Here is a 22149-nt window from a genome sequence, read left to right as displayed (position 1 = left end):
AGAGGCCCGAGTCGCGCCCGACAAGCCGTGCAATTCAGGAGAGCTTGCTGACTAGGTGCAGACGACCGGTGCAAACGCAGGTTGCGGTGCCTCAGTCGTTTGCACGTTTCGTTGCAGCTGCCTGTTGTCGACGACGTCTTCGAAATAGAGGATGCTGAACAACGCGCCGTTCAAGCATGGGCGGCACGCTTGCCGCTGGCACCGCATCGTCGTGCGTAAACTCTCCGTAGAGCAGGTTGCCGGCACCCGTCAAGCTCTGGGTGCTGGTGTGAACAACGCGACGAGCTTTCGGTACCGGGGCGTTGGCCAGTTGCGCTAGCCGACGACGTTGCAGCTCATCGGCCAGGGAGGTATCGGCACCTTCGGCATCCTCTGCAGCCAAAACTGCCGCCAATGCATTCAATTCGCTCTCCTTGTCGGGCATGCCGGTGCTCGGACTGGTCTCCATTTCGGGAATATGCGCAATGACCTTGAAGGCATAGCCCTGATCGATTAGGAACTGCTGTCGTTTGGCGGCAAAGTACACCTCGCTGGTGTCGGTACTCACCAATGAGTAGTAGAATGCGTTAAAGTTCTGATCGGGTCGCGGCTTGGGACGCAGAATACGACCCAGTCGCTGTGCCTCCTGGCGACGTGAGCCGTACTGTCCACTGATCTGAATGATGACGTTCGCTTCCGGCAAGTCAATCGAAGTGTCGCCAACTTTGCTTAACATGATGGTGTTGCAGACAGGATTCCGCTGGAACTGCGTCAAAATGCGCATTCGTTCCGTCTGTGAAGTCGGTCCGTAGATGAAAGGTCGACGCAGGAGCGTCGCGTAGTATCGCAGCGCGAATATATTGTCTGAGAAGATGATGACTTTGTCGCCTCGCGCTTCGTGGAACTTCATCAAAAACTCACACGTACGGTACTTGGTAGGGTTCATGGCGTACAGAAGACGACGTTTGGCTGAACCTCGTTGCAGGTACTCGCGGTAGAACTCTGCCGTCATCGGACACCAGACCTCCGCGCACTGCACAGTTGCCAGGTAGCCCTGACGTTGCAGATCCAACCAGTTGGCCTCGTAGAGCTTCGGCCCGATCAGAAAGTTGATATCGGTAATGAGGAGATCCTCTCGTACCAGCGTCGCGGTGAGACCCAGTTTCGAATGCGCTTTCACGATACCGAGCACTTTGCGAAACATGTTCGCCGGTACTACATGCACTTCATCGAGGATCATGAGGCCCCACTCGCGTTCACGGATTTGCTGTAGAAGCCGCTCGGACTCGGACGAGCGACGACCGCCGAACGCTACCATGGTGTATGTGGTGATGGTAATATCACCAAGCACATTTGGTCGCTGCTCTGCTGTAAAACGGGTGATGCGTTGTTCATCGATGGTACTCCAGAGAAGCAGCTGGTGTCGCCACTGCTCCACCGATACCGCCGAGGTACACAGAATCAGACACGTCTTCTTGATTGTGCAGCAGGCGGTTACTCCAACGAGCGTCTTGCCGGCTCCACAGGGCAGCACAATGACACCTGAGCGCGCACGTCCGTTCCCGAACATCTTCGCCAGTGACTTTTCCTGATACGGGCGGATACGAGTCTGCGGTTTCAGATCGATCACAATGGATGGGTTCACGGTATCGTTCCGAAAGTCGTACTCTTCTAGCAACGGGTAGTCCAGCTCCAGACAGCGTCGTTTCACTTGATCTACCTCCATGGGATGAACTTCGAAGGAGAGCAGGTCTCGAAAGCGCGTCTGTTCCGCAAACATGGTTGCGTCGAGGCCCAGCTCACGAGCCGCTGCCAACGCTCTTTCCTCATCGTCTCGTGGCGGTGCCTGCGATGATGATGATGATAATAAAAACTTGGGCCCGGCTCGTCCTCCGCTAGTGGCGTGCTTGCCAGTGGTCCCGGTTGGTCGTTGCGGTAACCGCAGATCCGCTTCATCGTCGGTGCTGGTGGTGCTCATGCTGGTGTTGGAGTTGGTGTTGGCGGTGTCATCCTCGAGCTGCCGCTCGAGTTGTTCAATGAGCTGCTCGCGAGCCATTGTTTTCTCCGCTTCGTGCTCCTTATGCTGCGGTTTGTTCTGCCATGGAAGCACGTCGGCTTGAGCAGCAAGCGCCTCTGAACGTATCCGACCAAACTCTTCCGCACCCTCTGCCGGCTGAACGCGTGCCCTAGCAATTTGCTCATCCTGGAGCAGGAAGCGCAGTACCTCGGGATACGGTGACTGTACATAGTAGCGATTGTGGTGAAGCACGAGTTTCGCTTTGCCGTATGTGCGCGTGCACTTGTCAATCAGTTTGACAACGGAAAGCGGTAGTTCAGTCTTGCTCAGGCGCTCTAGAACGGTTTGGATGGCCTCGGTTTCGAGGCCAACCGACACCGCCGCGTACAATGAGTACGGCGTCAGGAGGTATTCGTGAATCCACTCTGGCCTGGAATATGGCTCCGCAACGGCAACGAGAAAGTCACTCGCCTGTCTGTAGAGTGGTGAGAAGGCCTCCAGGAAGATTCGTCCGTTCGGTAGCACCCAAATGGGGCGCTGAACATGGTCCGGTTTCAGGTGCAAGGCACGAGCGTAGTCAACGCCAAGGCCGGTTGCCAGCTGCGCCTGCTCGAGTGCTGCGATCTCCGCCAAGTCCGTGGGAACTCGAAAGCAGGTTTTCGCGGCATCGCTCTCAGCCTGCAGGACTGCCGCTCGTCGCTCAGCTGCAGCGTCTCGAACAGCCGAGCGGTCGGTGTCGGCGTCGCTGGGGCGTCTTTTCCCACGGCTTCGACGTTGCACGGCCTTGCCGTCGGCTTCATCGGTAACGAATTCGGCCTCATAGTCTAGATCGTTTTCGGTTTCATCTTCATCGTGACCGTAGCGTAAAATGTCTTCAATATCGTCGTCCAAGTGCTCCAGGAGGAGCTCCTCGTCGAGTGCGGCCTCCTCAGCTCGGAGCGAGCGTTTCCTTGTTCGCACCGAGCGACGTACCGCAGCCGATTCCACACCAACGTCCATGAGCACCGTTCAGTCTGGTCCTGGCCCCGGACAAGCGACGGATCGTTGGCGGGTACTCAGGGCAATTTCCTGAGTACAAGCCCCAAGCACGGTCTGAAGTGGTGCGTTCGGTAGCCGCGATAGCCGCAGGGGCAGCTGCTGCCTGCGTGGTGTCCTTTATGTGCATTAAATTCATTTAATATAATAAGTAATATATATCTGTACTATTATATACAACATGTACGTCAAGCATACTATGCATGTCGTCTTGTGCCCACGGCATGCGAGGTTCGTCTGCTGCGTCCTGTGTTCGAGCACGTCTACAACGCTGTGAGCAGCAGCAGCAGCAGCATGTGACACACCGAGAAACTTGGTTTGGACAGGCGCCTGCTCCGCCAGAAATGCGAGCAAGGCACGGAGGGTGTTTCAGTAGTGCGCAGAGCGTGCTGGGAGCTTTGGTAGCGCGCTTCCGACCGCGTAGCATGCTGGTGTCTCGCAGCCGCTTTAAGCTGACCAAGCTCGAATCATGCTTTGATCTTCAATCTTCGGATATGGGTACTTGAGATTCAGAACCCGGACGACGAGATATGCGCTTTGTTTAAGGATTTAGCTCGTGATACCTGAGAGAAATTGCACCGCACTGCGTCGACGGTATCAATGCGCTTTGCCTGTTGCAACGCAGCGACAAGGACGCTCTTGTTGGAATGAAACGGACCGCATTCACATAGACTCCTCGTGCGTGTGCGATAAAGTTCGGGTCGGGTTCCGTTGTCGTTGGAACTAGCCTCTGCGTACTTTCAAGGCGACAGCTCGCTATTCCTCTCTATCTCTTATCTCCGGGATTTACTGACGCCGGGCTCACGCTTCGGCTCCGTTTTTCGCAGTCCAAGCGTGTCGATGGCAGCGTTTACCTATCGATTCCGCGGCTTCTAGTTGCTGCCCACGTATCTGACGCAGAGCCGGTGGGTGCGATCTATGCTTCGCTTGCCATCTTCATCTTCATTGAATAAGGGTTTCGTGCGCCCTTTCGAGCATTGCCTCTTGATCGTGGTAAGATGTTGCCGTCCGTCCAGCGTACGCTCTCTTCGGCGCAGCGCCCGGGGGCGCGCGAACGATTTCTTCACCGCTCGGTACGTTCTTTTGACGAGTACACACAGGGCTCCGCCCGATGCCCTGCTTCGTGTCGTGTGCCGGATGCCCTGCAAACGCGGGCTTCTTTTTTGACGATCTCCTTGGCGAGTGCTCCCTCCACAACACACGCAAGCGCGTGCTGTTCCATTCATTGGAGAATTTCTGGAATGCGATCTTATCCATGACGAAAAGTGGACTGGAATTAGACTCCAGCTTCAAGACGGACTCTGGCAGTATCGATCCGTCTATGCGCCCTTCGTGCAAAGCGATGAAACGCTTTCCACTGGAAGCGCTCGCTCTGATGACCGCAGTCCGAGCCTGAGGTCCATTCCTGAGAGGGCAGAGGAAGCGGGAGCCTCTGGAAGCATAGCATACGAGCGGAAGCATGCCGGTATGGAATATCTTTTCACCGATACCCAGAAAGCCGGGACTGCTTGGCTTTCGAACATAATCGATACGCTGGCACGACAGGTTCAGTGAACTTGGTCCCAAAGCTTGAATGCATGTCGTCTAGGGTCAATGCGGCAAACGTTTCCGCGTCGATCCAGCCGCACCAATTGCTACACCGCGGCGCTTTGCCTTGAAAGAAAAAGATGGAAAACTTGAAGCTTGTGGGATGTAAGCCTGCTCGCCATAAAAAACGTAGGCGTGCTCTGCCTCTGGTTGAGCGCATCTTAGCGAGGATCTCTCGAACTCATGCCCGCTGTATCACGACACTCTCGACGTTGTCCAGTCGGGAAAAACACCTTTTCTCGCCTGTGTCCGGTCTGCGACCTCGTCACTTGCTCTTCTTCGCTCGATGCTCGGCGAGAAGAGGATTTTTCCGATTTTTTTCCAGGTACATGGCGATGACGGTCCATAAGAATCCCCCCACAATCATCATCATACCTTTCTCTCATATTTTTTCTCCAAATGAACGAACTTTGAACACATCTGCTATAAACGGCGAAAAAGCATTTCATGATACCCAGCTGCGGGCGGAACACACCCCAGAAGCAAGCCTCTAGCGAGCGTACGGGAAAGCGCCAGCGGGCCTGTCCCTAGAAACGCCGCCGTTTCGACGCACAACGCCCTTGGACGGGAGCGACGCAGCTGGACCTGGGTCGCAGCGTGGACCCCGGCTGGGCACTATGGAACGGGACCCTTTTCTAGGACAGGAACAACACGCTCTAGATGCGAATGCTCGCGAAAGAACGTTGACGAAGGAAAACCTAGCGCAGCTGACTCCAGTGCACCGAGCAGCGCAGTCGACGCTGGTGCCGGCGCCCGCGTCCAACGCCGTCGACGACAACAAGGGTCTCTTTGTGACTAGTGGCGGTGCACCAGACGCTGAATGTGGCGCTAGTAGAAAAAGTCCAAAAATGGATGACGAAAAGGCAAAAAGAGAAACGTGCAGCGTGCCTGGGGCTGAAGTTGCGAGCGAAACGGATCCAGGGACTGCAGTGCAACCCAGCACTGCCCAGGAAGCATCCATTGAACCAACGGAAACGACACTTGTAACCGAACACGCTGTGCCCCAGTCACTGCTTCCAGCAGCGGATAAAGACGAGTACAAGCCGGCGAGCAGAAGGCTAAAGTCCACGAAAACCGATCGCCTGCCGTTTCGTGGTGTTCCGCGAATGGAAGGTCACCTCTACAAGTGGACCAACTACCTCAAGGGATGGCAACGTCGACTCTTCGTCCTCGAGAACGGTGTGCTCAGCTACTACGTCGAACGCACGGCTCACGCAGGAGCCGCAGACGAGGCCCACGCTCTTAGCGCTACGTCGAACGCGGCAGCTTCCGGGAACCCGAACGCTCCGGGTGTGGCATCGCTGCTGTCACCGCGTCGACTTTTCGGTTCATGGAATGCTCCTGAATCACCAGAGGTTGAACGAGCGTGCAAAGGGCGAATTAATTTGCAGCTGGCAGTGATCACTCGCCACGATACGGAGTTATCGCGTTTGATCATTGACACGGGGACTCAGATCTACCATCTGCGGGCCGAATCGAATGACCTGTGTCAACAGTGGCTCGATGCATTACTGCGTTCGAAGAGCTACTTTGAACGCCTGGCGAGAAGAGCGGCCGCACGACGACTGAAGGCAGTTGGAGATACCCCCGGAGACGCGAACCCCTCGGCCGGAGATCATCCACCGAGTGAACATGCGCACCACAGCAGCAGGTCCGAGCCGGGTGCTAACGGGCAACCCAGCAAGCGAAGTCCAACTCCCGGTGTCGTTGTCGCAGCTTCACGGGAAAGTGCTCCGGGTAGTCGCGGGGAACTTGAAGCCGATCGCACAGCCACCGACGAGGATGACGATGAAGAAGACGAGGATGCACGCCTGGAACGAGAGTTCGGTGAGGAAGACGAGGCAACGCTGCAAGCTCGTCAGGCTCGTGAGGAGCTGCTTGCCGAGCTGGTGCGATTTCAAGGGCATGTACGGGAGGCGGTAACCCAGTTATCGCCTCCGGACTTGTTGCACGTTCTCGTGAAAGGCCTCTGGAATGAAGAGCCGTCCACGGAGTCAGCCGGTGGTACGCACGATGTGGTTGCTGTGCTGAGCGCGCTTCTTGAGCTGCTCACATGGTGTATTCATGTGCTGCAGTCAGACGGGGCTCTCTGGCGACATCGCCTTGTGGCGGAGAGGGCGCGAGCTCTTAGAGCAGAAGCCGAGGGCGCAGCACTCCAACGCCAACTAGATGCTCTTCTACGGGAACTAGAACGCATCGAATGGTTCTCGCAAGCGTCTCCTGAATGGGAAACCAACGACCGGTCACGTTCACCTAGTCAACACGTCGCTTCTGTCGCGGATACGGATGATGGCACAGGCGATACCGATGAGTTCTTCGATGCTGGCTCTGGTAGTGTCGTGTCGACGCCATGGTCGAGCCCGTCCACAGCAACCGCCACAGAAGCGACCGGAGTCGAAGCCGGCATATCGGCGACGAGCCTCACACCAGGCTCGTCGGCGATACGCCCCTCTTGGGTACCGACATCGAGTGAGTCACTAGCCGAGCGCACTTGGCGTGTGCTGGAACGTCTCCGACGGGCGAGCACGGAGGCCCGTCGTCGTTCGCCGAACTTGTGCGAAGCAAACCTGTTGACGCAGCCGCCAGCGAGCGCCGATAACCAGCTCCAGTCGTCGACGTCATCGGCTGTTACCGAGACCTCGAGCAGCTGTGCGTCCGCTGTAGTAGTGCCCCAAAACGAAACCTTCGTGACGATACCTCGTGAGCCGCGTCGGCGCCTTCCTATTTCAGATAGCGAGACGCCACCGAAACCTTCGTTATGGAGCATTCTCAAAGACGCTGTCGGAAAGGATCTCTCCCGTATCTCCATACCTGTGGTGTTTAATGAGCCCATTTCCTTCTTACAACGATTAGTCGAGGATGTCGAGGGTGCAGCGCTCCTGGATCGCGCTGCGGCAACCGTGGACCCTGCACTGCGTCTGCTCCTGGTGGCAGCGTTTGCGGTGTCGCACTACGCTTCTACTTTGGGTCGCACCGGAAAACCCTTTAACCCGCTCCTGGGGGAGACCTTCGAATTCGTGACGCCGGAACCCTCCTCCATTCGCGTCCTCTGTGAACAAGTGAGCCATCATCCGCCGGTAAGTGCCTCGTATGCCGTCGGTCGTGACAAGCGCTGGGTCTACCACACTACCTGTGAGGTGCGCAACAAGTTCTGGGGTAAGAGTATTGAGGTGTTCCCGTATGGCAAGTGCCATGTACATATTCCGGAGTTTGACGATCACATCACATATCGGAAAGCGACTACTTGTGTCCATAACATTCTCGTGGGGAAGATGTGGATCGATAATTACGGGGAAATGGTGCTTGTGAACCATCGTAACGGTTACCGGTGTGTGGTGAAACTCACCAAGACTGGAGCCTTTTGGGGATCACGCGACACATACGGTTCGGTGTCTGGTCGAGTTTTCGACGCAGACGGACGCGAGTGTCCTCTGCGGCTCGCGGGTTCCTGGTTGTCGGCGCTCCGGGTGGAGTTTCTGCAGGAGCCGCTCGGGGATCAACCGCGGGTGCTTCGTGCGGAAACCGTTTGGACAAGACCGGTGGAGCCACCGCCGGGTGCCTCTGGACCCTTTCATATGACGCAGTTCGCCATTGCACTGAACGAGTTGACCGAGGAACTTCGAGTGGTGTTGCCGCCTACGGACTCTCGGTTTCGACCGGATCAGCGGTTCCTGGAGAACGCGGACTACTCCAAAGCAACCGCAGAGAAACTGAGACTCGAGGAAAAACAACGCGCCGCCCGGAAAGCGCGGGAACAAGCCGGCAAACCCTGGAAACCCCTCTGGTTTGAGCCGGAGCGCGACCCCCAGTCCGGAGATATCGAGTGGAGCTTCAACGGGCGCTACTGGTCAGCGAGGCAGCGCTACGACTGGTCGCAATGCCCCGATATTTTTTAAAGCGGTGGACGCATCGAGATGCAGCTGGAGGCTCGGGAGCAGTGATACGCTGTGATATCGAGAACGCCTCTGCGAGTCACTGGGGCGTGCAAAGGCATTTGAAGCACGGAATGCTGCATGATCGGTATGTATAGAGACAGGTACGCAGTGTGATCGAGGCATAGAGGGTGCGTTCCGGGATGCAGCGAGACCTGCAGCGTATCGCCCGCCGCCCAGCGTCGTCCTGTGGAGCAGAGAGAACGCCAGCATCATTATCGGTGCGCTCGCTGAGAAGAAGTCCATCATCGCCAAGGGAACGTGTTGCATTTCGTCGAAAACGCCACTGTACAGGGTCAGAGGCGCGCCCCTAGCATCTCCGAGTAGGTGCCAAAGTCTGTGTGGTGCCAAGAAGCTGTTCGTGGCACACGTGTTGGGCGCTTGGCGCTGGTCTACGTGGACGCATCCGCGCAAGCGCTCATTCCTGCTTGGTGCTCGACTTGGTCGTATTCATCGAGCAGGTAGAGCGTCCGCTGGACAAGACGCTGGGCGAGCTCGTTCTCCTTCGCAGTGAACACGGTGTTGGTAGCGGGATCCGCGGAGCACATCCCCAGCGAGGTTCCACGCTGAACCGCTGCAGCGTCGTAACCGACGGGAAGCGTACCCAGCGGGCACGTTGGCCAACTCACACAGCGACGCCAGGCACCATACAAGGGCCCGAACTGGGGCTCCCAACGCGGCGAAGGGCCCGTTTTCCAGCTCACAGCCGCTCGATATCGAAGGCTGTGTTGCCACCACCAGCACCAACGCCAACGCCAGCGCTTCGTCTGATGCCACAGGGCGGGCGTTTTCTTCAGGGTGCGACTTGTTCGTTCCCGCGGTGCTTGTCTACGTTTCCCGACCCGGCTCTGTTGGATCCACCTCTCGCAGTACAGGCGTAATACATCGTTTTCTTGTGCAAATTGGGTATGGAGAAGCCACTCGAGCCAGTGGCAGTCGTGATCGATGACCCAGGGTTCCAGCGAGGTCGCCTGTGAAAGACGCGCTCGCAGTGTCTCCAAAAGTCCCACGAGGAGCACCGCAGCGCTTGGTCTCCACACGGAAGCGCTCACCACTGTTGCGTGTGGAGTTGCTGGCGAATGTGTTGCCCCTGAAATCCCGGTTGCGTCTGTTGTGGCAGTTTCCGTTTCCACGGCGGTTGTCCTCAGCGCCATTACCAGTGCACAAACGAGACTCGGCAGAAAGTGCGGCCAGGTTTCATGCAAGGGACAGAGATACCGGAACCATGCTTCGAGGCGCTCGCGAGAAGGTAACGCGTTGTCCGATGCACTGGTCTCACGCGCGTACTCTAGCATGTGCTGAGCGACTAGTGCCGCGAACCAGCGCACCTCTACGTATGCAGAGGGATGCAAGAGCGCTTCTGCAAAGGCAGCAGCTGTCGAGTCGGTATCCGCGGTACCGGGTGCCTGCAGCAGAGGCGCTGCGACTTGCTGCATTGGACCCTGCTCGCCGTGGTGCGGTACGGGTCTCGTCGAGTACCACATCCGAGCCAGCGCTCGGAGGTTGCTCTCGAAAGAAGCGATCGATCGCTTTCGTGTTTCAATATAACGTGTTCGGACAAAGTCTGTCCAGGCAGAGTACGCTTCGACAAGAGCGGCCACCGACGGCAACGTTTGGTGAACGGTTGCGTGTCGAACCTCCACCAACAATGCCGGGATTCCCAGCGTCTTTGCAAGGTTGCCCACGGACTGGGCATACTTGTGTCGCTGTTGTACGCGGTCGGTAAGCACACTCACTGCCCGCGACAAGGCCAGTGCTGCTGCGAGGCGCTGTGTCTGGAGCGCTTGCGACCGAGAGCACTGCGGTGGACCCGGTTCGACTGCGACAGCAGCACACGTCTGGAGCAGCTGCTCCATGCTTCCAGTTGCGTCCACGAGCACCGCTATTGCTGGTGGCAGTGCCATCCTTGCTCTCCAGACATGGACCTGTTGCCAGGTCGTAGAGGCGATCGCCGTCGCCGGGCTGTTTACCAGGTCGGTGCAAACCTCCAGCCATTCGTGTTCGTCTCGCCAGGGCACCAGGAGCCGGTGAAAGACCTGTGACGACCCCCTGGAGGCGTACCAGGGCTCCATAGCGCGACACGCCTACAAAGCGGAGTTCCGCGGACGGTGTCTACGCAGGGAACGCCCCCGCTGTGCACTTGGCACTGCTGCGAAGCGGAACAAGGTCTGAGGTGTTTGCGGGCACGTGTCGTTCGTGGGGCAACGCTGGCAAAGGCCCGCTGCAACGAAGTTGACCAAAGGCTAGCAGGCTACTGCCACTAGTCTCAAAACTGGTTCATGTGTTCGTTGGACGGTTTGACCGGACGATGTCGCACCGGCGGACGCGGTGTTTGCCAAGGTACGGGTGCTTTCGACGCAGCGGGTGCCGGGTGCGCCCGCTGCGTCGAGACAAGCCAGGTACCTGGTAGTTGCGACTGGAGTGGCACGCTTGCCAGCAGGCGGTTTCGAGAAATGATGACAACCAAACCAATTGTTTGCTCACTCTCAGCTGAGGTTCCCATGCTGAGGCTCGTTTCCTATACACCTCTGACAGGCTGATCTCGACTCTGCGGTGGCTAGAAGCTGCTCTCGTCGTACCGAGGAAACTACGCGTAAAGTTCAATGGAATCGATGTGGAGTTTTAGAGGTGGAGGACCTGGACGCGGGACCCTATGATGCAACCATACCTGCAAAGCGCTACGCAGCAGCGTAGGCTGCGCTCTTCGGGAGGAACCGAAAGCAGCGCCTGTTGCGATGGGCGTTCTTCTCTCATCCAGTGTATTCGTACTGTCTGAGGGTCTGGGTTGCGTATGGATATGTGTTTGCATGCGTATGTATCTTTTGTAGAGGGAGAAAGCGATGCCTGACGCTAGTCGCTCGAGGGTGCCTTCACACACGCCCCACGTAGCAGTCACGAGACAGTCCAAGCACGTTTGGAGTACTGCTGAGCTGCGCAGCATGTTTGCGATATAGCTGATCGGGAAAAGCGATATGTTGCTAGTTGCGTGACAGTACGCTAGAGGCCGCTACGAGTTTTACCGGACCCGGCGTCATGCTCTCTTTGACTGAACAGTTCGGGTTTAGCGCAGCGACCAGACGAGAAGGCATACGACTCGAGTGATACTTCGCAAAGCGCCGTACCGGAGGCATAGCGCCCAGCGGCGACCGGGGCGAGCGTTGCGAGAGACACACAGTTTGTATGCATCCGGGCTGTCGGAGCCTGAGCCTGTTCGTTGGAGCATGTAAACCGTTGTTTTTGTTTGTTTGGTTCCAGCGCGTTCTGCACGTTCGTGTATGCATGGACGTGCGAATTGCTGCAAGCAGCGCAGCATGAGTCCGCGGGAACACATGCCAGTACGAAGCACAGCGGAAACGCCGTAAACGCGAAGCACGTCGCGGACAAGTGGCGCTAGCGTGCGTCTCGACGACATGTCAACGGAAGCTACGCGCTGGGGGACAAAAGCTCGACGCGATGCGGCGCTCTTGGAGCAAACGCTGGTCTGAATCGACAACCAGGAGCAGAGCTTTTTCGATGTCGCATACCCCCGGGGTCACCAGTTTGCTGCGTTCTCCATCCGCGAGATCGCCTGGTGACTGGGCTCGCGGCCGCTCGGCACCTATTCCGAGGCGCTGGGTATGCTCCGGAGAAGCCGCCAATACAGTAGATCCCCGAATGCACATGGAGCGCTGCGTTGACGCAGCCTCAACCCTCGGGGACGATTTGCCACGAACGCACTGGGCTGCATACGAGTCCGCATGCGACACGGGGGTCAGGCATTGGCTGGCGCTGGTGATTCCGGATTGATACGACCTGGTAAGCTTACGGTGCTCGTCGGGGCCGTTGGCTTGCATCGCCGACGAATTCTTCTTCTACGGTATCGGGGCGAAATGTCGCTTCACGGGAAGCGTACAACGCAATGAGAGCGCGACCAGCATCCCGTCGCTGCAACTGATTGTTCTTCATTGAGAACAGCGTTCGGGATCTGTCGATCATGCGCTTGCGAGTCATGGAGAGTGCAGCTCTGCAAACCATGGAGACGCGGTGTTCGTTTCTGAGAACAATCCTGCTGGTCGCCTCAATATCGTCGTATGCGTATGCGCGAATGCCTTACATCGGTAAGCAGGATGTCAGCTGCAACGACCCTGCACCATAAGAAGAGCACGCTATGTCCGGGTTCTTGCACCGTTGACGCGCTCACGAGAAAGTCCATTCGCCCTCGCGGATAGACAGGTTTCATCGCGCAGTGCACATCATGGCACCACGATGGATGCATGCCACCCGTACATGCTGGCCTGCGACATAAATAGATAACTATACAATATATTGTACATAACTTTTTATTGTGCGTACCTCTGCCCCCCAGGTGCGGGACAGCGCGTTCCTCGACGCACAGCAGCGCGCCGTGTGCTGGCCTGCGACATAAATATATAACTATGCAATATATTGTACATAACTTTTTATTGTGCGCACCTCTGCCCCCAGGTACGGGACAGCGCGTTGACGCACAACATCGCACCGTGTGCTGGCCTGCGACATAAATATATAACTATGCAATATATTGTACATAACTTTTTATTGTGCGCACCTCTGCCTCCAGGTACGGGACAGCGCGTTCCTCGACGCACAGCAGCGCGCCGTGTGCTGGCCTGCGACATAAATATATAACTATGCTATATATTGTACATAACTTCCGATTGTGCGCACCTCTGCCCCCCAGATACGGGACAGCGCGTTCCTCGGCGCACAGCAGCGCGCCGTGTGCTGGCCTGCGACATAAATAGATAACTATGCTATATATTGTACATAACTTCCGATTGTGCGCACCTCTGCCCCCAGGTACGGGACAGCGCGTTGACGCACAACATCGCACCGTGTGCTGGCCTGCGACATAAATATATAACTATGCAATATATTGTACATAACTTTTTATTGTGCGCACCTCTGCCTCCAGGTACGGGACAGCGCGTTCCTCGACGCACAGCAGCGCGCCGTGTGCTGGCCTGCGACATAAATATATAACTATGCTATATATTGTACATAACTTCCGATTGTGCGCACCTCTGCCCCCCAGATACGGGACAGCGCGTTCCTCGGCGCACAGCAGCGCGCCGTTTGCTGGCGCAGCGTCGACGGGCGTCTCGTGGCGACCCCGGAGATCACAGCGCACCGCTGAGGCGCAGCGGGAAACCGCCTGCGCAAACCGCAGCGCGATGGCATCGAGCTGCGTTCAACGCAGACGCCAACACTTTTGTCGCGTGCGCGTTACCTGTCATAGAAGAACGCGTTTGGTACTGTGCGTTGCTTCGGATACAGTCTGCTGGTGCGATGGCGTTTGTTATCAGCTCAGGTTTTATCGGAACGCGCTCTGGTGCGGTTCAGTCGCGCTGCAGCCGGCGTACACGGGCTGCGACGGCGCGGCGAGCGTTGGTTTCCCAGCTGCAGGCGGAACCTCAGCCCGGTGAACCGGGTTACAAGCCGCCAGTGACGCAAACAGCGCCGACCAGTGAGTTGGTCAAGAAGGGTGTTGTCAAGTCTCCTTTTAAAGATGTTCCGGAGCGGAGGGAGGAGGACGACGACGACGATGTCCCAGAGGCGGCGAAACCTCCTATCCGCGCCCCGATGGCTGCAATCGGTCGTCCAAAGGTAGTGCCCAAGCGCGCGAAGACGAAGCAGGAGGAGGAAGAGGAGCAGCGTCAGCGGACAGCACAGGCGCGTTCCTTTGCGGAAGCGCGTACTGGAGCGACCCAGCAGCAAGAGCAACAGCCTGTGGCTACTGCGGCGGCGCCCAAGGCAGAAAATCGTCCGGGCTCAACGCTAGCGCGCCGCTCTATTCTGGACACTGGCAACGTGCCCAAGTTCCCTGGACTGCCTCCGTACCTGCAGCCGCTTCCGGAGGATACTCGCGAGCAAAGAGAAAAGCTGCGGGCGCGTATTCCCGTGAATCGCAAGTGAGGCAGAGCATGCGCTGGTTCGTGTGGTGGGCTCGGTGACCTCGTGCACCGACGGCAGACCTGATGAATATGGGAACGCTGGTGCACGCGGCTGCTTCGGTCCACCGTATGTAAACCCCGCGATCATAGCGTACCTCTGTACCTGGAAGGAACCGTAAACTCTATACTGTTGGGAAATGTGCGACCTTTTCCTCTACAGCGGCAAGTGAAGGAAGCGCGGAGCAGCTTTCGGTTCGCGAGCGTCTTGGTGCTGCCCGGCTGCTGGGCACAGCGCGCTGGACCGCACGCAACTATCCGCCAGTGTTTCTTGAGCATTGTCGGATGGACTGGCGCTGCGTCGAGGCCAGTTCTCGGAAGCGACACTGGACCGTGGTTCTGAAGCAGATACCGGGGAGTCGTTGCTGGTCGAAGAACCTGAACGGAGCCCAGGTTTACGCGCATACTTTGGTTGTAAGCTTCATTCGATGGCACGAGCTGTCTGCTGGACGCCAGGGCGATCGTTATGAATTGCCTCGAGGCCGAATGACTCGTCATCCATTCTGGAACGCGGTCTGGCTCATCGACGTAGCGATGTCGCGGGATTTATCTTTTTCATTGACAGCCTGCTTGCGCTTTGTGCAGCGGCGACACGTGATTGGGGTAAGCTGTTCCCGTGTGTTCACCATATCTGCTACTACACCGACTCCTGCTCCGAGGCCCGCCACGATGCGCGTGAACGATTGCTCTGTCGCTCGTTACATGCCCTTGATTGCCAACGAAGGCTAGCACCGATGCAGTACCCCTTGACCACGGGCGTTTTGCAGGGGATCCCATCTGCGGGGTCTCTATCCGCTGGACACGCAAGCGCACGCTGTCTAATTCGATATCGAATGTTTGGGACGCGACGTTGTCCACGATGATGGAACAAGTACCTGAGGGAAAATCAAGGTTCGGCAACAGGTCAAGAAATTCCGATCCGCTTCTGGCTCACTGCGTGCAACCCCGTGACGCGCGCTCGACTGGCGATGATCGCTGCGATGACCCGTGTCCGAATCGCAGCCAAGACCCTCTTTTCACATAAACAGAGGTGACAGCGAGCCTATGGTTGCATATCCTGTGTGAAATATTATGCTGCTGTGGAATGACGTCCTGGCGACACGCACAAAGAAAGCAGGATTTGTCTTTCGAACGGAATCGATGATTTCGCGCGACGACTTCAGTGAACGCTCAGCGTAATCTTGCGAACAAGTCTTCCAAAAATGACGTAGACTCGTTTCACGCTCCAATCCAGAAGCGCGCATTGCTGCACCCCGGTGTTGCCCTGGAACAGAAGCACCGGAAACTTGAAGCATGTGTGATTTGAGCGGAAAATTCGTAAGAAAAGAAGAATCACCGAGACTTGTATGCATGGGGCTTTTTAAGGAAATCGGTTATTTTACGATCTCGTCTTCTAGAAATTTATGATCCCTCTTGATAACAATACTCGTTAGACTCAAGAATTGCACCAATAGAGCGTCGAATGAGCCACAGCGTCGACTCACCCGAGCATCCGAAAACGACCCATGAATGCGTAAGCCCTTCTCGCTGCACGTCGAGAATCGAGACTGCACGCCTATAAACAGGTTCGCAACAATCTCAGTGCATGAGCACTAGGATCCATTCGGTGTTCTACTCGAATCCGACACTTTTGTAGCAACAAATGCGGAGAGTGTCCCAGTTTGGATGATGCGCGGTTGCCGGGACCCGCCACCGCCGCCATCTGTTGTTGGTATGCGTGCATTCGACGCTGCGTGCGCGCCAACGTGCGTGCGTGTTCCCGGCAACAGCACACGCAGCACGGTACGCGTTTCTGGAGCATACGCGGTATCCGTACTGTTCAACTCGAGAACGCAGATCTCTTCCTGCAGAACGTAGCGTCAACTTTGAATGTGTTTTTAAGATAGAGGCACTGGTTCTACGTGTTACTTCAGTTGTTGAGAGGGTTCGGGTGCTCGTCGTAGAGCCCGCTGACGATACCCGAGAGCGGCTGGTGGTTTCAGAGGGGGCGCGCGCTCGCGAACGCTCCACACGAATAATATCTGTATCGGATTGATTTCACACGATTTGGGAGATGCTACCGAAAGCGTCTCACTGGGGGGCGTCCCGCAGTATCGCCGCCATGGCGTTCAATTTTTTGTCGTCCGTGGGCATCGTCGCAGCGAACAAGCAAGTATTTCGTGCGGCGTTTCACTTTGCAACAAGCCTGACGTTCTGGCACTATTTCGTGACAGCACTGGGCCTGGCGCTTCTCTTGCAAGTGCGCGTCTTTCAAGCGAAACACTTGGACTGGCGCAAGTGCGCAAGACTCGCACTGGGAAATATATCGTTCGTCGTGTTTAGTAACCTGTCGCTACAGCATAACTCCGTGGCTTTTTATCAGCTAATGAAACATCTGTCCACTCCGGTCGTTTTGTTTATAGAATTTTATTTCTATAATCAATCCTTCGATACGTCGCTGGTTCGTTCATTATTGATCATGGTGGCGGGCATGGTGGTGGCGTTCGCAACCGACTTCAACCTCAATGCTCTGGGAACATGCTTCGCGCTCATCAGCGTCGTCGCCTGTGCGTGCTACGCGGTCTGGACCGGGCGCTTGCAGAAGGAACTTGATGCAAATCCGCTGCAATTACAGCTTTACGTCGCCCCAATGGTAGCCGCCATGTTGATACCGTTTGTTCTTGTCGCGGACTTGTTCAGCAAAGAGCCCGGCAGGCGAGTCATCGACTATGCCTACACCGCGGAGAATGTGCGCCTCCTTTCGTATTCCGGGATCGCGGCACTGTGCGTGAATGTTTCGGTTTTCATGGTCATTGGTTATACCTCATCGGTGACGTATTGTGTGCTCGGCATCGCCAAGACGAGCGCAATTATCCTGACCGATTTTCTGTTCTTTGGGCGGCCTTTGGAGATGATGAATTTGCTCGGCATTCTTATTGCACTGGCTGGCGTGACCTATTATTCAATTTTGAAACTGCAAATTGCTTCGAGAAAAGCTTCAACGATCAACGCGAATGCCATGGAAAAGCATGATCACATCAGTTTTGAGAGCAGCCCCGAGAAAAAACAGGAAAGAGCCCCAGTACAGGTTCGGTAGCCGCCCGGCATGGTACCCTTGCGTGCTGCAAGCGATGATGTCGAGCTTTGAAGGCCGCCTTCGAAGAGAGCCAGCATATGCGCTGCGTAGCCGAGGTTTGGCGCTGGCGGCGGTGTCGCATCACGGTATGCCCCGGGGGCGTATGCCTGAGCGGGGCGTACGCACGAGCGAGCCGTGAGCGGCGGCTTCACCATTGGTTGGCACGAGCGCCACTGAGGTGTCCATCGCACGCGAATGACGCAGTGCTTTGACGCTGTGCGAGGGGGTGTCATGCGCGAATGTGGGCATACAGCCGAGATCATGCTGCCGTTGGCATCCGGACGCATCGTAGTGTAATGATAGAAGCCACAGAGGTCCAGCGACCTCGAATTTGATCTTGTGCAGAGCGTTTTGTGCATACCGACGACGAGAACCGAGGGTCATTGGGTACGCAAAACCAATGCTTCGCTCTGCATTTCGCTCCATGCACCTATCCAGGTAAATGCCGGAGGAATAGAATGCTATTTGCTCGAGCAGTAATATCGACGCTATCGAATCCTACTACTGCGGCCTATTCCAGTACGCACTCGATTGAATCGATGAAGGCGCATCAGCGAAGCCGGCATGACTGCTACCCGGTCTTGTTCCACGAGAGTCTCGGAAGCGTCTCTCAGGCAGCATCTTTCCAGAGCGATGTCGCCTCGCAAGTGCGTACGACAGATCGTTTGCGCTAGACCGTGTCGCACGAGTGGAGCATTCGCAGCTGTCCGGGCCCCGGAGCGGACGCTCTCGGACAGAATTCGAGAGCGCCTCATCCACCGACACCACAATCGCTAGCACCGACGTACGGCATACGTAGCAGGCTGGTGTGCGACGAGACACAGCAATCTTCGCTGCGACTTGCATCCCGTAATGACGTGTGCAAGCGCAACTGCAGCACAAGGCGTATTGCGTGAGCATGAATGATGTGTTCCGCTTGCCAGGAGTGTTTGGTGCTCTCCCTTGCGTTTACCACTCGAGTTCCTTGGAAGCTACTTGGTGAAAAATGGAGTGCCGGCGATGGTCGGCGGCCGGGGCGCGAGCACCAAGGCTCAGCGTCAGCGACTTTATACAGAGAGCGCGTCAAGTTCCAGCTAAAGGGCTATTCCTGTCGGCGTATGATTGCGTAAACGCACCGGATGAACTCGGAGCGCCGCTCGCACCCGAGCTCGCCATCGGCTTCGATAGAGGCGAGCGGGGAGAAGCGTTTGACGTGGTCGTTTTCGAGGGCACCGGGGTCCGCACTAGGGCGGCGGAGCCGTGCGCTAAGCCGCTCCCGTACGAGGGCGACTGCACGCTTGATTGCCCCGGTCGGCTCTGACCCTCGTGGACACCCCGCTGATGCCGTAGGAGACAATCTTTTCGGGTAAAGGCTGCACCACAGTCACATCTGAAAGTTCGTCGTTTCCAGTGAACAGCGACAACGTGTTTGTTGAGGCCGTTCCGGCGCCCGAAGCGTACTTTGCAAATCGGGCACTCGTGGTCACGACGGCCTTCGTGAACGTACCGAATATGACTCACCTGTGCGCTTTTTCGAGAAAATGTTTGACCGCAGGTCCCGCAGCCGTAGTCACGACGTTTCTCGTGGATGACACGCACGTGAACCGTACGGTGCTGTTTCGACGTGAACGCCTGCGGGCACTGTGGGCACTTGTAGTTCTGCGGCCGGAGACGTCGTCGGTTCACCGCCGCAAAATGGTCCGACGTAGTCTCCATGGAGACTAGTCCCAAACCCCAGCACCGCTACGGGTAGCGAATTGCTATCTTCACTGCGCAAGGTAGCACGCAAAGACGTGTGAGCAACCCCGACAAACAGCAGCGCTGCTGACGCGGACTGCGTGGCGGCGTGTCCCAGTGCATTCAGGAATTCGTCTTGACGCACAGGCGCTCGCCCACGGGGACACGTGTCCACTAGCCAGGTTGACGCAAAGTTTCCATTGTCCAGGGATTCCGGTTCTTTCGATAAATATTCGCATTAGGGAAAGCGTCTATTATACTTCAATCTGCTTTCAAGGTCCATTACCGATACTTTCGCTCGGATCTACTGGTTATTGTTCTGGTTCTATCGTGAGCCGACCCTGTCGCAGCGGTGCAAAGTGTGCAGGCGAGGTCGGACTGTACGGGTGCCTCCTTAACCCTCAAACATCACTGTGTTTTGCGGACGGATCTCTTGTCTAGATTTTTGTTCATGGAAGCCTATGAATCTGCAGGATCGTTCAAAGTCCTCTGGATGCATCGATTTGTGGCAGTATGAAAGCGCGCGTCCTCGCATGGAGATTCCGAAGGCGCTCGGATCCCTGCATTGCCTCTGCCGCTATTTGATCCACTGGACGCACTGTCGCCGGTTTCATATTGGTTCTTCATCGTCGAGTCGAACCGGACGCGCACGGATGCGCCAACACTGCCCACTACAGGAGCATCAACCTTCTTGATACTGCAAAGAAATGCGCGCATTACTGCAGATCATGACGACCGAGCGGAAGAGCAGCACAAAGACCGTCGACGATGCACGCCACTGATCCATTCGTCGTCGACTACGTAGGTACGGAGGCATATGCGCATTTCCATGCTGCAGGATCACTGAATCTACCTAGCAATTCCCAAACGCAGGATTGCTCTCGTCATCTAGGGAAACAACCATACAGCCGCACTAGAGCTTCATGTTCAACAAGGCACTGGGCCACCAACATTGCCACCATACAGACTTGCTTTACGGAATCATGATTCATTCGCATGATCCTCCGGGTGCCGAGCTTGCCTCGATTGCCTGCAACAATGTCTTTCGCAACGCCTGTGTAAATGCACCATGGTAACGTAGCGTCATTGCGATTCCTTAGAGAGCGCTTCAGCGCGTCATACATTCATGAATAAAGATGTATCTCCATATCTATCATTTGCGAGTCATGATTTATTCGCACGATCCTCCGGGTGCCGAGCTTGCCTCGATTGCCCCCGATACGGACACGATAGCACGTCGGCGTGCCAGCCTCGCCGCACTTCGCGCCCTGCTTCACGCGTAGTTGAGGGGCGCAGCGAACCCCTTATGCATATATTACGCACAACGAAAATGCTTTCCATGTATTCAACTCTCCGGTGACGTGCACTCCCGTAAAAGTCTGATCGGTCATAGATACAGGCGCGATCCAGCGGTGGCGAGCAGCAAGCACAGTGACGCTCGGACACTCGCCGCCAGCTCGTAGGCGTTGCCGGAGCGCTCTCGTCGCAGCGCTGTACGCTTCTGCTCGCCGCGTCCCTGTCTCGACGTGGTGTGATAGCCTCAGCAGACACTAAAGTGCATAGTGCCTGTCACGGTCGTGGTGAACAAGGTCGGCATCGTGTCTGCACACTGTCGCCAGCGGACGTTACGCGCTGCCGACTGTCGGTAGCAGAGTGCGGTGCGCGTCGTCATGCACCTGCTGCGGAGCGCCTGGCAGGCGATTCGACACTTGCGAACTGGCAGTGCGCAGCACAGGTTCGGAATATTTCCTCCGTCACCACCGCGGCCGCCTACTAAGGTCTATTTCAGTCGCCGTCAGTCGCAGGAAACCTCTCCATGGGGCTCGCCCTCATCCAGACAGTGGCTCTTCATTGGTGTGACCTTTGCTGGTGGGGTTGTCTATTATGTGGTGCATATCGATCGGGCACCGCTGACCCAACGGCGACGCATGATCGATATATCTGCTGACCAGGAGGCCGCCATCGGCAAGGCAAATTTCCAAATGGTGCTGACGCAATACCATGGACGTATTTTGCCGGCAACTTCTGCCACGAGTAGATACGTAGAACGAATAGGGAAACGAATCGCGGCTTCAGCGGAGGCGATCAGTCCACCAGGCGTTCACTATCAGTGGGAATTTGTCGTCATCGATTCACCCGAACCGAACGCGTTCTGTCTACCGGGTGGCAAAGTCGCGGTCTTCACCGGCATTTTGCCGATCCTCGTCGATGAAAACTCGGTTGCAGCAGTTTTAGCGCATGAGATTGCCCATGCAGTCGCACGACACGGCGCGGAGAAGCTGGCCTTTGCCAAAATCCTCCTGCTACTGCAGATTGTGATCAATCAGTTCATCGATACGCGTCTCCTGACGAACTTGCTGATGCAGTTGCTACTGACCTTGCCGTTCAGTCGACGCATGGAGAGTGAAGCGGATTATATCGGCTTGCATCTGATGGCTGCAGCATGTTTCGATCCACAAGCGATGGCGCCCATGTTCGAAAGGATGAAAGCGCTGCGTGAAAAGCTTATGCGCGGACATCGCTCACCGCCGAGCTATCTCTCCACCCATCCAGCTGATGAGGATCGCGTTGCTGCGATCATTCGATGGCTACCTGAGGTCTTACCCGAATACGAAGCCAAGTGCCTTCCGAGTGGTAGAGAATGGAGGCGAACGCTCCGCTCTTTGAGTCCGTTTTAGAGTCGCGGGTTATACGCTTGGCGCCCTAGTTCGAAGCGCCCGTCGCGCAGTAGAAAGTACATCGATCGCCCCGAATGGAACAGAACCGCTCCCAACATATGCTGCTGATCAAGATTTGAAC

The 22149-nt window shown here is 56.5% G+C and overlaps 8 protein-coding genes and 1 non-coding gene across 9 annotated transcripts, besides 1 other annotated feature; 6 read left to right on the top strand and 3 right to left on the bottom strand.

Moving 5' to 3' along the window:
* Positions 1-91: 91 nt before the first annotated feature.
* On the bottom strand, positions 92-2995 carry CYME_CMH245C (DNA repair helicase rad25; the record flags this gene model as incomplete). Its single annotated transcript, XM_005536122.1, has 1 exon — positions 92-2995. The coding sequence occupies one exon, from the start codon at positions 2993-2995 to the stop codon at positions 92-94; it is 2904 nt and encodes a 967-aa protein (XP_005536179.1).
* A 283-nt stretch (positions 2996-3278) lies between these two features.
* CYME_CMH244T lies at positions 3279-4788 on the top strand. Its single transcript, XR_002461310.1, has one exon. It is a non-coding gene; the product is annotated as a hypothetical transcript (transcript).
* Positions 3874-7257: a sequence feature (possible transcribed region).
* On the top strand, positions 5236-8514 carry CYME_CMH242C (oxysterol binding protein; the record flags this gene model as incomplete). The annotated part of the gene is made up of 1 exon (XM_005536121.1): positions 5236-8514. One exon carries the CDS (start codon positions 5236-5238, stop codon positions 8512-8514), a length of 3279 nt encoding a protein of 1092 aa, XP_005536178.1.
* A 428-nt stretch (positions 8515-8942) lies between these two features.
* On the bottom strand, positions 8943-10622 carry CYME_CMH241C (hypothetical protein, conserved; the record flags this gene model as incomplete). The annotated part of the gene is made up of 1 exon (XM_005536120.1): positions 8943-10622. One exon carries the CDS (start codon positions 10620-10622, stop codon positions 8943-8945), a length of 1680 nt encoding a protein of 559 aa, XP_005536177.1.
* Positions 10623-10829: 207 nt separating this feature from the next.
* On the top strand, positions 10830-11090 carry CYME_CMH240C (hypothetical protein; the record flags this gene model as incomplete). The annotated part of the gene is made up of 1 exon (XM_005536119.1): positions 10830-11090. The coding sequence occupies one exon, from the start codon at positions 10830-10832 to the stop codon at positions 11088-11090; it is 261 nt and encodes an 86-aa protein (XP_005536176.1).
* A 2767-nt stretch (positions 11091-13857) lies between these two features.
* On the top strand, positions 13858-14484 carry CYME_CMH239C (hypothetical protein; the record flags this gene model as incomplete). Its single annotated transcript, XM_005536118.1, has 1 exon — positions 13858-14484. One exon carries the CDS (start codon positions 13858-13860, stop codon positions 14482-14484), a length of 627 nt encoding a protein of 208 aa, XP_005536175.1.
* A 2088-nt stretch (positions 14485-16572) lies between these two features.
* CYME_CMH238C (similar to glucose-6-phosphate/phosphate translocator) lies at positions 16573-17595 on the top strand (the record flags this gene model as incomplete). Its single annotated transcript, XM_005536117.1, has 1 exon — positions 16573-17595. The coding sequence occupies one exon, from the start codon at positions 16573-16575 to the stop codon at positions 17593-17595; it is 1023 nt and encodes a 340-aa protein (XP_005536174.1).
* Positions 17596-18696: 1101 nt separating this feature from the next.
* Positions 18697-19329, bottom strand: CYME_CMH237C (zinc finger protein; the record flags this gene model as incomplete). Its single annotated transcript, XM_005536116.1, has 1 exon — positions 18697-19329. The coding sequence occupies one exon, from the start codon at positions 19327-19329 to the stop codon at positions 18697-18699; it is 633 nt and encodes a 210-aa protein (XP_005536173.1).
* Positions 19330-21020: 1691 nt separating this feature from the next.
* Positions 21021-22028, top strand: CYME_CMH236C (hypothetical protein, conserved; the record flags this gene model as incomplete). Its single annotated transcript, XM_005536115.1, has 1 exon — positions 21021-22028. The coding sequence occupies one exon, from the start codon at positions 21021-21023 to the stop codon at positions 22026-22028; it is 1008 nt and encodes a 335-aa protein (XP_005536172.1).
* Between the last annotated feature and the right edge of the window lie 121 nt (positions 22029-22149).

This window comes from Cyanidioschyzon merolae, chromosome 8, assembly GCF_000091205.1.
Source record: "Cyanidioschyzon merolae strain 10D DNA, chromosome 8, complete genome".
In the NCBI taxonomy this organism is placed as follows: Eukaryota; Rhodophyta; class Bangiophyceae; order Cyanidiales; family Cyanidiaceae; genus Cyanidioschyzon; species Cyanidioschyzon merolae.
Note: the sequence above shows the minus strand (reverse complement) of the source record. Positions and strands in the feature narration are given on the sequence as shown.